Below are 15,173 nucleotides of genomic sequence, written 5' to 3'. Positions count from 1 at the left end.
ACACAGAACCAGACTCCCCCGCCCATGGCCTTCACAACAGCACCAGCGACGTCTTCAATATTCAGAATTTTTCTGATTGAAGAAGACATTCATACATAATAACACTCAATCTAAGTTTTCCCGAAATTTGGAAAGAAGAAGTCGGGTATCCGTGGAGGTATTCCTAGGTGAATTAGGGGACTAGTAGCAATCGGGGTGTTGTGTGTATCACTTTTTTTGTCACCAGCTTGTGGGTGTTGTGGTGCACACGGCCAAGTCCAGCCATTATGCGTTGTCGGACTCACGATGCCCTATGAGTGCGAGCAAAGTTGGGACCTCTTCCTGTACTGTGGTATCGCTCGTAATAGCTGCGTAGGTGTTTGGTTGTCGAACTTGGGCGAGTTGACGATGATATGATGTGTCCCTCAAAATAAGATAGGCAGCCGATTTATTCGGTAGCTTGATTTGCTCGAGAGTGCAACACCTTGTCTGACGCTCTACTTCACGACGAATCACATCTGTGCCACTTGCAAAGGCAGTTTCTTGGTGGAGCAGTGACGCGCGAACCGACGATCATAGTGCAGTGTAATCCCGGGCTGCAGGTCGCCTCTGCGTCCTCAACCTTACTCTGTGCAAAAATAGATCTAGACCAAGATTTATGGGAGCTCCCGGTAGTATTATGCCCCGAGTCGGGAGGGTGGGTCTCCGGGCAGGGAGGCAGCCGGCATCTATCGATCCGTCGCCTCCGGGCTTTTCAACTGTTTCCCAACTCCTGCTGGGTCTTGGTTACCGATCCGGTGGACAATGCGCCGGGTCGCCGAATGCTCGACGCGGTGGATTCCGGAGCGCCACCTGAAGCATACGTTCCGGCAAACGATAGGACGGTGATTCCCAGGTCGCAGGCCTCAATGTGTCAAGTCGTAACCGTTCGTCGGTGTTTTCCAAGCAGCCCTTCTACATCCGCATTTTCCGACGCCAAGTGACTTGTTCGGCCAACTTCTAAACCCCGGGATGCGAGAATCACCTTCTCGAAGTTGCTAGTCGAAGGCAACATTGAACTGCCCAGGATGTTCCATGATGGCGGATACGAGCCGAATGAGTGCCCAGTGGTGTGGCGCGGGGACCCAAAGAAAAATAGTCCGCTTCGCGAAGCCCGGCGTGAGGGGCGTCTTAGCTGGGCTCAACAATTCGTCGGGCACGAACGGAGCCACGGATCCAGTCTTTTGGCCCAGTGATTGAGGGACGTAAACTTTCAGTATTCGAGAGCTGTCAATTTGTCTGGGCTGCATGTCTCTTGCCAAGAAGGACTATGAGACGATGCGAGAAACCGAGGGCAAAGGGAACGTGTGTCTGTCACGCGAACGCTTGTCGGTGGCGACGCTGCCACTGAGAATGGAGCAAACGAGGGTTGGCGAGTACCGGTAAGTGCCACCGAGCCGCCCAAGCCTTGCACAGCCACACGGGACAAGAGGTTTCGAGCCTGCTGGTTCAGCACAAAGAAAGCACCGTAGCCAATCAAGGCCTCGGGTCAACGGCCTTTCTCAACGCTGGAGGTAGGAGCTAGCGTGGCAACGGCACAAGTGAAGCTAAAGGATGAAGGCGCTGCTGACGTGCGGGCACAGTCACCGGAAGGGTCCCCTGGCCCATATCCTACTGGACAGGTGAATGACCAAGGCATTAGGATACTCAGAGCTGATGACAGCCGCTTTGTTGGAGGCCGCAGAAAGTAATCAGCCCAACGGACAATGTACCCGTTACAAAGCTTACTGCATTGGAGGGACACTCTGTGAGATACAGTCTCCATACGCAAGGTGCGGTTCTTCGGACATTCAGACGCCGGAAACACAATGCAGACGCTCTGGCTTTGGGCTGCTGAGGTCAGAAACAGGCCATGTCATTGCGGCGCAAGCTGCCGAGGATCTGGTGGGGTATTCCCGTACCTCTGGACGAAGTAAGAATGGTAGGGATACGGGTGGGTATATTCTCAACTTCGGAGCACGCGAAGTCAAGTATCTTGAATTCGAGCACGCCACAGAAAGTAGGAAGTGGATTCGGACGTGTGCATCAGACGCCAGTGCTTGGTACAATGTAAACTACGAGATCTAGGAGCCGGAGTCGCGAAGAACCGACGGGATGGAAAGAGGGATGGCAAGGGTGGGAACCATCCTGATTGAGAGCGGGGCACCTAGCAGAGGCAGCTTCGGTAGCATTGCTGGGACTGGTAGGTTCGACGGCCTCGATTGGACTCGTCACCCAAACGAGAAGTGCGGTTCTAGTGCAGGTCCCCGGGATCCTCCAGCAAGGAACATGGCCTCAAGGTCGATAGGTAGGCTCGTTGCTCCCCGAACTGCCATTAGCAGAGGGACGGTTACATAAACTACATGGGGCGCGATTGGGCGAAGTCGCGAGGGGTTTGCGTGGAGTAGCCGAGTAGGAAACATTTTGCGTCCCTGCGCACCAGTTTCGGGTAAGTTGCTGCGAGATTGCCGTCTGGTCTTGCAGCTGGATGGCGGCAAGCGGGCACGCTCTCACACACACACACACACTCTCTCTCTCTCTCTCTCTTTCCCGCTCTCTCTGCCTTGCGGCATGCCTCGGGGTATCTCTTGATGCAGTGCTGATTTCCTGTGGACGACAGAAGAGGGCACCTGTGATGTTTCGTCTGCAGAGACCTGGATTCGGATAATCTACCACGTTGTTTATTTGTCGCCCATATCGGAGGCCTGTACTACTGCATGGTGGAAAGAGAGGATGGTGAGTTTTCCCAGAAACATGTAGTCTGGGCAAAGCCGTAAGGTCAGACAGAGCATGTCAGAAGCTGAACTGACCGCGGCATGGTAAGAAATGCAAGCAGGCAAGCTCAGTGGTGTGCGAGGCCTGCGAACAAGGTAGATGCTCAATGGCAATAGAGGATAAGCGTTCCGGCAGGTGCCATGGCAGGGAAGGGACGTGCAAAAGGGTCCGTCACCGTGCCTTGCTCTGGCTAATTCCCATCGACATTTCCTGGTAGGTATCCATCCGTACCTGCCTGACCTACCTACCTACCCTACCGAAGACATGTGGTAAGAAAGTCAGATTGGTCATTCCCTCCTTCCCTAATTACGTACCTAAGGTAGCGGCTAAAGTCAGCCTAGGTAGGTAGACAAACGTCTATCGCTTTCCTGCCCAGCCAGTCAGCCAGTCATCCGTCAAGGTACATTGTCAAGGTATCCAACATCTTCCTCTACCTCCTACAACTACCAGATGCTCCCGATACTCCCGGCTCCTTGTTCAATAACTCCCGCCGGCGCCCTCACAAACAGATCGGCAACCTTTTCTCGCCATCATCGTGCACAATACAACCTCTGCCGGAGTTCTCCCCCTCAACGCCCTCGCTGAAGAGAAGATCTTGTCCCAGTTTAGATACCTTTCCCGCCTCCCACTCGCTCCAAAGACACCAAAGAGGGAGCCGAGACATCGGTCCTGGTAGAAACCGCGGCCTGCCATTCGCGCCCAGTCACAAGTCGCTTAACCCCCCGGGTCATTTTGGTCATTTCTAGGTTAGCTGCTGTGGCGTTGCTAGTAGCCCGTCTCTTCTGGCGCGCACTCTCTTTACCTCCCGTGGCTGTCGCTGCCAGCCACTGCTCTGCGCCGTTCTTCTTTCCGCCTAAGCGACGGTCGCGACGTCTGCAGGACGCACTCGCTCGCTCGCTCGCTCGCTCACTCATTCACAGAGTAACACTGACAAGTGAGTCCCTCCGCAAAGTGGGCAAGTGGCAGGGTCGAGAAAAAAACGGGCTCCATCTGAGTGGGCGGTCCAGGGCGCAAGCCGTTTTCTTGCGTCACCCTCCCACTCGTGATCAGACTTTAGATTATGACCGACCGACTGCACTTTGCCTTACCCGTACATCCTTCTTCGCCTCGCCTTGCCTTGCCTTACTTACTTACACACTTGCGCTTGCTACTAGTCTGTTTTCTCCGACCCTTCCCAATTTTCTCATCCTGCAATCGAAAAATAACCATCACCCACCTGCGAAGCGACATTTTGCGACCGCCCGAACCAAATCCTTCGACGTAAACGACGACTGCAGCCAGAAACCAAATAACTCCGGTGGATCGCAAACAAGCTGGCTTACCCACGGGAACCCGCGCCAGTCATGGACCTCAATGGGGTCAAGAGGAGGGACACTACCAAGGGCCCTCCCCTCCGCATCTTATCGTTAGGTACGTGAAGTCTCCCCGACACAAGGCGAGCCCAATCTTTATTCCACGCACGAGAGATTGCGAAGAAGGCCACCACAAGCGGTGTACTTGACTAACATGTTTTGCGACAGATGGTGGAGGAGTTCGTGGCTACTCCATGTTCATTATTCTCCAAGAAATCATGCACCGCACCTTCGTCGAGATCGAGGGTAGAGCCCCCCGTCGAAACGAAATCCCCAGACCATGCGACCATTTTGATCTCATTGTTGGAACCGGTACCGGCGGCCTCATCGCCCTGATGCTCGGTAGATTGCGCCTGGACCTGGAACAGTGCAAGGAACTCTACGTGAGGATGACGCGCATGGTTTTCGAGACGGACAAGACCATCGCCGGCATTCCCTACCGATCAACACTTTTCAAAGCCTCTAAGCTGGAGGAGGCTATCAAGGAGGCCGTCCGGGAACACACCATCTACCAAAAGGAGGGCAACGATGGCACCGAAAACGACATGATGAGCCCTCTCAGTGGATACAACAATTCAAATCCAAGGAGGCATGCCAGCAACGCCAGCACCGTCAGCTTTAGCGCACGCAGTCCTCAAGCGCAGATGGCACGGCCTGCTTTCAACTCGCGATACGGCGACCCAAACGCTCGACTATATGATGCTCGGGAGAATAGAACCAAAACGTGAGTACACGCACTTCAAAGCCTCCACCCAAGGAGCTCATCCAGTTGACAAATTCAAAGCGCCGTCTTAGCAATGTACAAGGGCTCTCGCAAGGGCGCGCCTGCCGCCATCCTGCGATCCTATGACTCGAGGAGAGAGCCTCCGCCAGAGTTCGACTGCAAGATCTGGCAAGCTGGCCGCGCCACGTGCGCGATTGGCCTGGCTTTCAAACCCATACAAATCGGGCAGTCTGTCTTCCACGATGACGGTGGCGGCACCTTTAACCCTGCACCAGAAGCTCTGGACGAGGCAGTTGTGAATGAATGGCCCGGCCGTGAGGTTGGAGTGTTTCTCAGCGTCGGCACGGGCAGACGGCCCAAAGGGAGCGATGCGAATTCGCAGATGTGGTATGAGGGTTTTCTGGGAGAGTTTGCCGAGGCCCGCCGGAAGCTCATCTCCAAGATTGAGGGCTGTGAGATGATTCACGAGCAGATGAGAAAGGAGCACCTCCTGAAGCGGAACGTCAACGTCGAGAACTACTATCGCCTTAATGTGGAGGTTGGCGTCGGCGAGTTTGGTATGAACGAATGGCACCGTCTGGCCGAGATCAGCACGAGCACGCGACAATACCTGAGGCGGGACGTGGAGCAGAAAATGATCCAAGGGGCTTCCGCGAAGATGGCCAAGATCCACAAAGCAAACATGAGGTTTTCCCGCCTGCCAGAGGTCCCCGAACTGGTCAAATCAAACTCAGAGACCACCGAGCCGCTGTCGTTTGCTGTGGAGTTGCCAGGCGACATGCCCACGTCGTGGCCGCCATACAACACACCGCCAAGCCGCCAGTCATACGAATCCGGTACGGAACATCTGCATATTCCTTCGCCGATGAGTCCTTCGCCCAGAAGTTCTGGCGAGCGACTTCAACCATCACCAGCTCCGAAAGCGGAGCAACGTCCCCCGCCTCCGCTAAAAGACGATGAAATTGACCGACTGGTTGTTACTGCGCCGACGCCTTCTCAGTATCGCTATGCAGCCGGCGCCGACAAGATTGCCATCATGAGCCCCGACGAGCACCCGCGATGGCAGAATCAACAGTACAACAACGGCTCTATACAACAGTCGCACCAGCCGCAACGAATTCCACCACCGCTGCCTCCCAAGACACCATTGCCGGAACATCAGGCAGCCGGCGGCCGTCGCCCTATCAGCTCAGCGCCCTTACCTTATCCCGTTGACGACGAGCCTCCACCAGTGAATATGGCTAGGAAGCCGGATTATCGTGGAAGGTGATGAGTTCCGGGCGAAGTTGTCATACACCGCTTTCTTGCAAGCGCCCGGACAGCCGCTGGACCACTTCTCGATGCCGGGCAAGGAACAGAGATGCGACGGGAGTCACGATTGAACAGCAATACGATCACAGGAGTTATCATTGGAAGGTGGTTTCGGTGTTGGGGGTTCCATAAAGATACCATTCTTAGCACATGTTTTTCATTCGGAAACGTGCTGTAGCAGCACAGAAGCCTGTTACCTTAATGAGATAATGACATTTTCAACCGTCTTGGTACGAGCCGATCGCTTGACTGCGTCGTATCCCCTGGTAATTCCCGTAATTTGTGACTTCATAGTTCGGGGCACTCCCGCTTCGCCGCCGGTGGCAATAACCCGATAATTCGGTCGGCTAGTGGAGCACTACGTCACGTCGAGCCGTCCCTGCTGATCGCGACTCGGTCTTAAGCTTAAATCGCATCGTTCCCAAAGCTGCGCAAACTCTCTTACTTCCATTATATTCCCGGCTTGGGAGTCTGTTCTATTTACCTTTTTAGTCCCGAACCTCCCACTCTTTTTTGTTGCTACGCTTCCTTACCAGAGTGCTTGAGCCAAACCACGACATTATACAAGTGCCCTCAACCATTGACGCGGCGTAGATCTGGAGCGCCCTAGTGACGATAGCGTCACTGGGACACCCGCCTGCCCATCGCGACCTCAAAGTCATCAGCGCAAGCCTCCTTGGTAAAACACAGCACCAAAGCAAGCTGCAGCTGCCTCGAGTGGCTTGACAATGTCTCGACGATTTTTATCTCTTTGCTTCTCCTTTCGTGGTCGCGATGTAGCAACGCATCATGGTAGCCAGCAAGGGAGTCCTCCAATCAGTTGGGCTCTCCCGGAATGTTGCCCTGTCTTAAGTGAACCAGGACCTCGAGGACCCAAGACATTTGGGGGCCGCTGAGGGACTCTATAGGGGCGTTTTACGAAGTCTTATCCTGTTTCTTGCTTTTCTCCCTGCCCCACAGCGCCACGAGACACGGCTGACGAATTCCGCAGGAGATGATGGTGCACCTCCCTGTACAGCCGATGTAAACTGAGTACTGAGGCTTGCGATATAGTGTAGTGGCCAAGAATCGCGAGATCGGCTAGAGTCTCTCTGGATCTGGGCGCACGAATGTGCTAGTGCACTTCCCAGTCTGTTTTGTCGGATTTGAAGTTATTTGCATTCCTCGCAGAGGGTTGGGCCCCTCTTCAAGCCTCATCGTGGTGTCAGTAAGCCAACGTGGTGTTTGCCATGGCTCGTATATGGACGGACCACCGTTGACTCCTGCTATTCATTCCTGTGCTTTCCTTGCTTCAGGAAATCGGCCGGTCTTCACTGATGGCGGACCGTTTAAGCAGCTGAGCCGCGACCACAGTCCAAGCTCCCAACGCCAGGTCGCGGGGTCGAGGATTTTGAGATCGGAACGGACGAGCTGTTCGACGATCACTTTCAGTTGCAGTAGCGCAGGGACAAGTGTCCGGCTTTCTTCAGTGGGAAGATTCGACTACAAGTGCGCCATCAAACGATGCGGCTTACGCTATAATGCCTACACCGTTTCGCAGTCAGCCTGCGGCTGATGGCGCTGTTGCCCTGCCCAGAAGAGGGCTTGGAGGCTGGGAAACTTTGCGATGATTCGTTTGTGTGCTGCCGAACTTGTCGCATTGGGGCCCCGTCTCCGAGGAGAATCGATTTCCAAGAGCAGGCCTTCGCAACCCTGGCCGTGATATGTGTTGAGAGGTCGCACCGTCCACGTTTTCGTACATCAGCCACTCTCCGAGACCTTATTCTTCAACATATCCAACCTTTTCCCTAGTCCAATAACACTTTCCTATGTCTTGGTATCCCTTTTCACACAACTTTCCGTTCAGGCGACTGGCTCTCATACGGCAAAGAGGCCAATCTCAGCATCTAAACCTTGTTTGTCAAAAGGTTCGGACCTAGGCACTAGCGACGCAGCTAATGCAGATCACCACAAACCCCCCGGAATAAGGAGGCCTGCTTTGTGGCTTCCTGGAGGGGCTCCCCGTCTCCCCTCTTGCGCCTCAGCCCAGCCAGGCCAGGCTGGGCCAGGCAAATCCACGACGCTAGACCAAACATGTCGAAATCCGACGACAGGCAGCCTCAAAGAAACAACAAAGCCACCTGTCTGCACTTGATCCTCCCCCAATCACTTTTCCCCCTGGCCCAAGTTTGGTCCTTTTTTTCTGTTTATCTCCGAATTGCTTATAAGTTCAGCCTTACCAAAAAACCACCTCAACTCCCGAGACCAGACTTCTAGGTCACACGCCATGTTTGATGCGGTGCCGCCTATCTGCTGCAGGAAACCAGGAACCGCAGGAACGGATGCTCCGGGGACGAAAAAGAGGGCCCAACACCATCGCTGCCGCATTGAGAACATGTCCGAAGAGTCGCAGCAGCAGCGTGTAGCACGCAATATGATGCGTGCCGAGAGGACGACGACGTCGTGCGGGGAGTGCCGGAGAAGGAAGCAGAAGGCATGTACATGTTGTGTGTCATGATGGCTACCCCCATTCCCATGTGGATCGATACCTCTGTGTTTACGACATACCATGTACTCTGGCGGTCATGGATCGATGATCGATATCCCAAGTCTCCGCATACATGTGCCAACTCATCGTGCGTGGCCTGTAACTAACCCGGATACAGTGCGATCAGGAGCAGCCCTGCGGTAACTGCCTCCGTCGATTCCCCGTGCCAGTATGCGAATATCGCGCAGGCAAGTAAGTCTTGTTACTTGACCACAGTCTCTATCGCTTGTTGTACGACTGTTCTCTTGATGCGACCCATTGTCTAACTATACTCTCCTAGCCGGATACCGGGGACATCTACGTTCTTGACACCAGCGCGAGCAGGAGGCCGGGTTCCCCTTCAGTCCCCTCTCCCAGGGGTAAACTCTCCCCTGCTCCAAGCATCTCAGTCTCCGAGGACGGCGGGGCACTCACCCATCAGCGTTGCTGGCTGGGCCGTATCGGGGAACACGACCTCACACTCGAGTCCCGAGACGGATTGTTCGACGGACCCGTCCGTCAACGAAGCGCCGTGGCCGGTGCCGGATCCCCTGGGTGAAAGTTCGAAAGCGACAAGAACATCAGCAGCAGCGGCGGCGGCGGCGGCGACACCGGTAGCATGGCTCCCGTTGGCCGATCCGAAACGCAGCAGATTATACTCGGACACAATTCAGGCATCGCAGCAGTTGCTCACATACCGTCTCGCGGTGCCGGGCCTAGTCCTCGCCAAAAAGGGCAACGACGATGTCGAACAACTTTTTGCAGACGGCTTCACTCCCCGAAGCTGGCATCATGCGGCAGGGCACAGAATCCAACATCCAGAACGGCCCGTTAGCGGGGTGGACGAACAGATTGCTCATCTTCCGGTAGCCCAGACGACGTTGAACAAGCAACTAGTACGAATGTGTAAGTAGCTCCCTTTTTCCCGTCCAGTTACGTGTAAGTTCAGGATAGAATGAGTCTGATATGTGCCTTGTTAGACCTCACAGTCCTTTCCCGCTTCAAGGCCTCCCTCAACGGCGACCCAGATCCCAACAATCCCTTCATCCGCCACTACTCGCCCTTCTGCCTCCAGGACCCTCTCGTCGTGCAAATAATCCTCTACACCTCGGCTTGCTTCCTCCACGAGACGGGTCACGTCCCGACTACCGCCCTGCGGACCCTCAAGGGACACGCCATCCACATGCTCAACGACAGCCTAAGATCCCACGGTGTCGACAGTAGTCAACACAAGAGCTGCCAGGACACAACGGCGACCGGCGGCGGTAGCAGCGGGAGATCCGAACATCCCAGCGATGCCGCCATCGCCGGCGTCATTCAACTTACCGTGGCCGAATGGTACTGGGGCGAGTCGGAGGACGACCTGCGATACCACCTCAAGGGCTTGCGAGGCATGATCCGGATACGCGGCGGCTTCAACCAGCTTGGTATGAACGGCCTCTTGGCAAAAAACGCAATCATGTACGTAGGCTCGACTCCTCTAACTCATGGGCTAAAATCTCATGTCTTCACTTGGTTGTGCCGTTACTTTTTTTTTTTGCGACATTTATTCCTTGTTGTTACGGACATGGCTGGCAACCGGCCCGGTTCATACACGACTCTCTGTTTGACTTCCCGCGTTCTCTATTTTTTGCGTTTTTCTCAATCCTTCCGGTCAACGGGGGTTCTCCCCTATTTTCTTGGTAGCGGAGAATATCCCGCTCTAAATACCATGTTTCCATTTGTCCGTCCGACCCTCTTGCGTTGTTCTCGCTCTTTTTTTCTTACTAGAGCCTTGACTCGTAAATGGGTCTGCTCAACGTACTTACACGCGATATGCCAGTTCGGCATTTGTCCGCTCGTCCAGACCTGCCCATAAACTGACTCATATGCTTACACGTAGTCACGATGTCTCCATATCCCTCGCACACGAGATGATTCCACTGCTACTGACTCTGTGTCCCTCAAACAACGACCGCGGAGGAGGCGACGGGGGCCAAGAAACCCAGAGTCAAGCACCACGTAGTCAAGGAGAAGCAACGGCAACACCGGGAACGGCCCCAGACCCATGGGGCCATTCAGGATACGCCTTTATTGACCCTATAAAAGACGTGCCCCTTCGCATGACACACATGTCGCCTCTCGTCAGCTGCCTGTCTTCATCCGTCGGCCTGCTCCCGTCCTTTGCCGACTGCACCGCGAGTCTCGGCATGCACCCGGCGACGGCTTCCATTCTCGACAATGTGAGGTACCTGTTCGGCGCCGTCGAGGCGGTGTACGCCGCGGCGAACGAAACAAGCACGTCTACGAGCACGGCCATGGGAACAACGACTACACCGACGCCGACGCCGACGCCGACTTCGATACAGGCCTCCCGAAAGGCCCAGCTCACTGGGAAGTACATGCACGAGCACATCTCGGGTCTTCACCCTACTATCCCAGGAGGCCAACAGGACCAATCGCCAGAAGTATCGGCCAGGAGGACGGGCTCACCACTGAACAATAGCAACTACTACGCTGCCGTCGCCGACGAGGCATCCGTGCGAAGTGGGAGCATCTCCAGCACAGGCACAGCGGGACGTGGCTCCGTTGGCACGGGCCGATCGCCATCGGGACCAGCCTCCGACTCCATAACGACGCCCGAATGGCCACAGACCCAAGACCCTAGCGATTCTCCGAAGAGCCCTCGATCGATGCAACATCTCCATCACCACTTGCAGCAGAGCCCGGACTTCATGTACCAGGTCATCCGCATGACGGCCATCATCTACACGCGGGCCATCGCGACCGGTACCCCCTTGAGCGGCGCATGCACGGAATCGGAATTCCTGCAGATCTGGACGACGACGTGGCGCGTGCCCCTGTCAACGTGGAACGCCGCCGTGGGCGTCTTCCATTGGATCATGCTGGCCATCGCGCCGGCGTGCCACCGCTCGCCGCACGCGCGCTTCGTGAAGAACATGACAACGATCAGCTTGCTAACGCTCGGCGTGGAGAACTGGGCCATGGCCATGGGCGCCGCTAGAGCCGGTTTGAGGCTGCAGCACTGGCTTGGCAGCCAAGACGTCAAAGGAGCGGGCGAAGGGGATGGAGCCGCGGCCACATCAACAGCATCAACAGGGGCAGGAGGAGGAGGGTGGTCAGCGGCGGGAAGGCCGCGCTCCAGCCTCGAAGAGCGGTGAACCGGCGTATGGCCGGGAAATCACGAAAAGTTCCTGGAGAGGCGACTCCTCCAGTGTGGGTTTGGCTCCATCCTGCAATATCATGGGTGCGGCTAGCCAAGCCGGTCGCTCCACGGCCGCATACGGGTACATATTGGCTGGGCCATGGAAACCAACGACGAGGGGGTCGACAGTTACTTCTCGTCCGGGAGAGGCAAAACGCAGCCAGACGAAAACGACAGTGGCACCGGCGCCGCCGTGAACAGCGGACTGTTACGTCCAGCATGACGTCCTCGAGCATGCGGAACCCCCTACAAGTCTTGTCTGCAGCCTTTCCACTGAGAGGTACTGGTATGTCCTGGGATGGCAGCATAGCTTGCCACGAGGTGTCGAAGAAGAGACGCTGCCGCCGGCAGCGTCGTACTATGTATATGGCGTAACGGTTTCGCCCAGGGGTCAGCTTGCTGCTGGGAGCTACTGCATAAAGGTGGCATTGAAGGGCAACTAACGAGCAGGGGAGAAGAGGCAGGGAGGCAGGGCACAACAGGGCACAGCAGGGCACAGCAGGGCACAACAGGGGGGGAGGGGGACGTGTTGTTATTGCAGGGGGCAAGGGAGGTGTTTTTTTGGGGATCACGATGTTGCGGTGCAAGAACCGGTACCTTGCCATAACGTCGTCACTTCCACCCCCTCAGCACATTCTTACGATCCGACTTCCGAAATTACTCCTGGGGAAAGCGCTTGCACTTTCCGCGGTTAAAGTTCAAAAGCCTACGAGGATGTCGACGGGTCACTGGGAATGTGGAGGGGGAATCGAGAGAGACTGGTTACTTCTGCAACACTGAACTTTAAAGAGTGGGAGACGATGCAACGCCCTTCTCCTTTGCTCCTCTGTCACTCCCACCCCCCTGGCGCTGGGTGATGGCTATGCTGTTCTTCTCGTTCCAGCGGGTGGAAACCGCCCTAGGAGCAAGTACCCAGCAGGCAATTTTTCACCCTGGCATCTTAAGACGATGCAACGCTGTCCACGTTTTTGACGGCGACATGTAACTTGCCACGGCTGGGGTGGGCGGCGTTCGGGGCCCCGTGAAACGGGCGACCTTGCTGAAGAACGAAGGAGGGGGGAGACCGGCTGTCGTCTGTTGCCTGCGTCAGCCACGTGGATATGCCAAAGAACCCTAAACCGTTTTGCGCCGTTTCTGCAACCGCTCTCCCTGGGAGACCACACAGTACGCTGTCCAGAGCCTGGTGCGATAGCGTGATGTTGGGAACGCGCTGCAGGCCACATGCGGCAACAGAGGAAGCTAGAACGGTAGCAAAGCGTACATATCTCCCCTCCCTCCCAATGCTTGGTCCGCCTTCCGTACGGATGCAGACAGACGGGCATCCAACATCGGGACGGTGCTTTTAAGTGGGGGACAGTTCCGAACCTGTCCGTATCCAGCATCCGCACCTCCGCTCGCTTTTGCACCTTCAACGGATCGACCTGTAACCGTGATGTGGGTTTTCCGCCTTCCGGTGGCCTGATCTCCTTTCGCAGCCTGCGGTGACGTTGGTCTAGAGTCCAGAGTTCAAGAACTTAAGGTATGGCGGCGTCGATCCCTAGCGTCCGCTGAAAACCTCTGCCAGGAAAGCCTGTACAAGATCTGAGATCCGAAAGGATCGCGCTCTCGGAAAAGGGGGGTAGAGGGCAGATAGAGCAGGACGTAGGACAATGAATACAATGTAGATGAGAGTGTGTGTGGTGTAGAAAGCTGGCGGCGTCGTTCCGTGTGTGTGCCATGTGGTGGATGCAAGGCCCATCGAGCTCAGGAGCAGGGAAAGGCGATGAAAACAAGCAAGACAATGTATCGTAGGGGTGACTGTACAATGCTGCTGCGCAAGCTACATGGCAACAGATACAACGCAATATCCGTATCCGAGTGATGTGTTGGAATGGGACGGGTGCTGTTCCCTTCGTCCAGGTCTAGTCCCAGGCAGGCGAGGATCCCCAGACGAAGATTTAAAGTTTGGGGCCACGTTCCACATCATGTTTCGAGCGAATTCCCTGCCCAGTGGACGAAGAAGACGGGTACGCGCAGAAAGCAGTGACTTGCCACGTTCTGTGTCAGAACCAACTCTTTCCCTTGGTTTGGCTTGTACCTTGCGTGATACCTTCGAGATGTGATGAGACTGGCATCTTGGTTGCTCAGTGGGAACGTGTGGCGGGCGCTGACCGGGCAGGGTTCGTCTATTTAGACTTTGGCTTTCGCCTTGCAGAATCCGTTAGTCTTTTATACCGCAATCATGAGATCCCAATGACGCTGACCATGCATCGTCTGCAACGGTACTCTGCCTTGCCTCCTCGTCACACTTCCATGGCCAGGTTTGCAGTCGACCCGAGTCGTGTATCCAGTTGCGACTGGACCGAACCCAATGGGAGGAAGGGAGTTGAACTCAACTCAACTCGCCTCGTGCCGCATGAGATTGAGCCATCATTCTTGGCATCTCTGCCCGAGTTTCGACTCATTACGAGCACATGGCATTGCTCTCCCTGAGTCGCGTCCCCCTTTCCCTTGGACATATTGGAAGCCTGCTTTGCCAGCGACTAGGATCGTTTCGGTGATTTTCGAGAAGCTTCTGCAGCTAGGGCTTTGTTGTCGTTAGCTCAAAGACTCCGTCCTGCAATGGTGAGATGATGGTGGCGCGCGAGGATCCTTGACCTTGACCCTCCAGCAAACTCGTCCATCCCTCTTGCCGTTGCGCTATGATGCTCCGGCAAGTAACTCGCGTTTGCCCTCTTCTGGACCAAGGTTCTTCTAGAGGGGCTTCTGGTGCTGTTCGATTCGTTCCATTCCTACTCTTGCACCTTGCGTGAATGCATCCCTTGCGTGAATGCATCTTGACAGTTTGTTTCTTATTCATGTGCTACTCGTTGCGCTTAGCCTGTCCAGCTCTCTCTTCTGATCGTCTTTGGATGAGCTCCGAGCGGGGTCGGTACCTGCGCGCTGGAACCCTAACAAGCCCCGGCCGGAGAAGAGTATACGACCAGTCAGCTGTCGCGCGAAGCGACGTATGTTGGAAGCAATGCGACTGGTCAATCAACCAACACCCCCTCATGTTTCTCCTTCTCCCCCCTCTCAGCCCTCCCATTCTCCACTCGGCCGGCCAGCGGGACCCAACGCCGGTGTCGGCCGTTGACCGCCTGGCCACCGAAGGCTTGCCCGCCCTGCGGCCCATGGATAAGGATCATGTGAGATAAGGAATCTGCAGCGGTTGTCCGTCGGCTCCTATTCTTGGCCTAGCGCTAAAGATTCCAAGGCCCGACACTGGTGTTTCCGAGACTTTGGAGCACGATCTTTTCTTATCTTAAGGACGGGTCGCCGCAT

General features: G+C 55.6%; 3 protein-coding genes across 3 annotated transcripts; all 3 read left to right on the top strand.

Annotated features, from left to right (window-relative positions):
* Window positions 1-1,266: 1,266 nt before the first annotated feature.
* Window positions 1,267-1,543, top strand: ColSpa_11091 (uncharacterized protein; the record flags this gene model as incomplete). The annotated part of the gene is made up of 2 exons (XM_049277303.1): window positions 1,267-1,400; window positions 1,435-1,543. 2 exons carry the CDS (start codon window positions 1,267-1,269, stop codon window positions 1,541-1,543), a joined length of 243 nt encoding a protein of 80 aa, XP_049133260.1.
* Window positions 1,544-4,115: 2,572 nt separating this feature from the next.
* Window positions 4,116-6,118, top strand: ColSpa_11090 (phospholipase A I; the record flags this gene model as incomplete). The annotated part of the gene is made up of 3 exons (XM_049277302.1): window positions 4,116-4,182; window positions 4,293-4,848; window positions 4,909-6,118. The coding sequence occupies 3 exons, from the start codon at window positions 4,116-4,118 to the stop codon at window positions 6,116-6,118; spliced, it is 1,833 nt and encodes a 610-aa protein (XP_049133259.1).
* A 4,658-nt stretch (window positions 6,119-10,776) lies between these two features.
* Window positions 10,777-11,826, top strand: ColSpa_11089 (uncharacterized protein; the record flags this gene model as incomplete). Its single annotated transcript, XM_049277301.1, has 1 exon — window positions 10,777-11,826. One exon carries the CDS (start codon window positions 10,777-10,779, stop codon window positions 11,824-11,826), a length of 1,050 nt encoding a protein of 349 aa, XP_049133258.1.
* Window positions 11,827-15,173: the final 3,347 nt, after the last annotated feature.

The sequence above is a fragment of the Colletotrichum spaethianum genome (assembly GCF_022836535.1).
Source record: "Colletotrichum spaethianum MAFF 239500 DNA, contig42, whole genome shotgun sequence".
NCBI lineage: Eukaryota > Fungi > Ascomycota > Sordariomycetes > Glomerellales > Glomerellaceae > Colletotrichum > Colletotrichum spaethianum.
The sequence above is the reverse complement of the archived record's forward strand: the minus strand, read 5'-3'. Positions and strand labels throughout refer to the sequence as shown.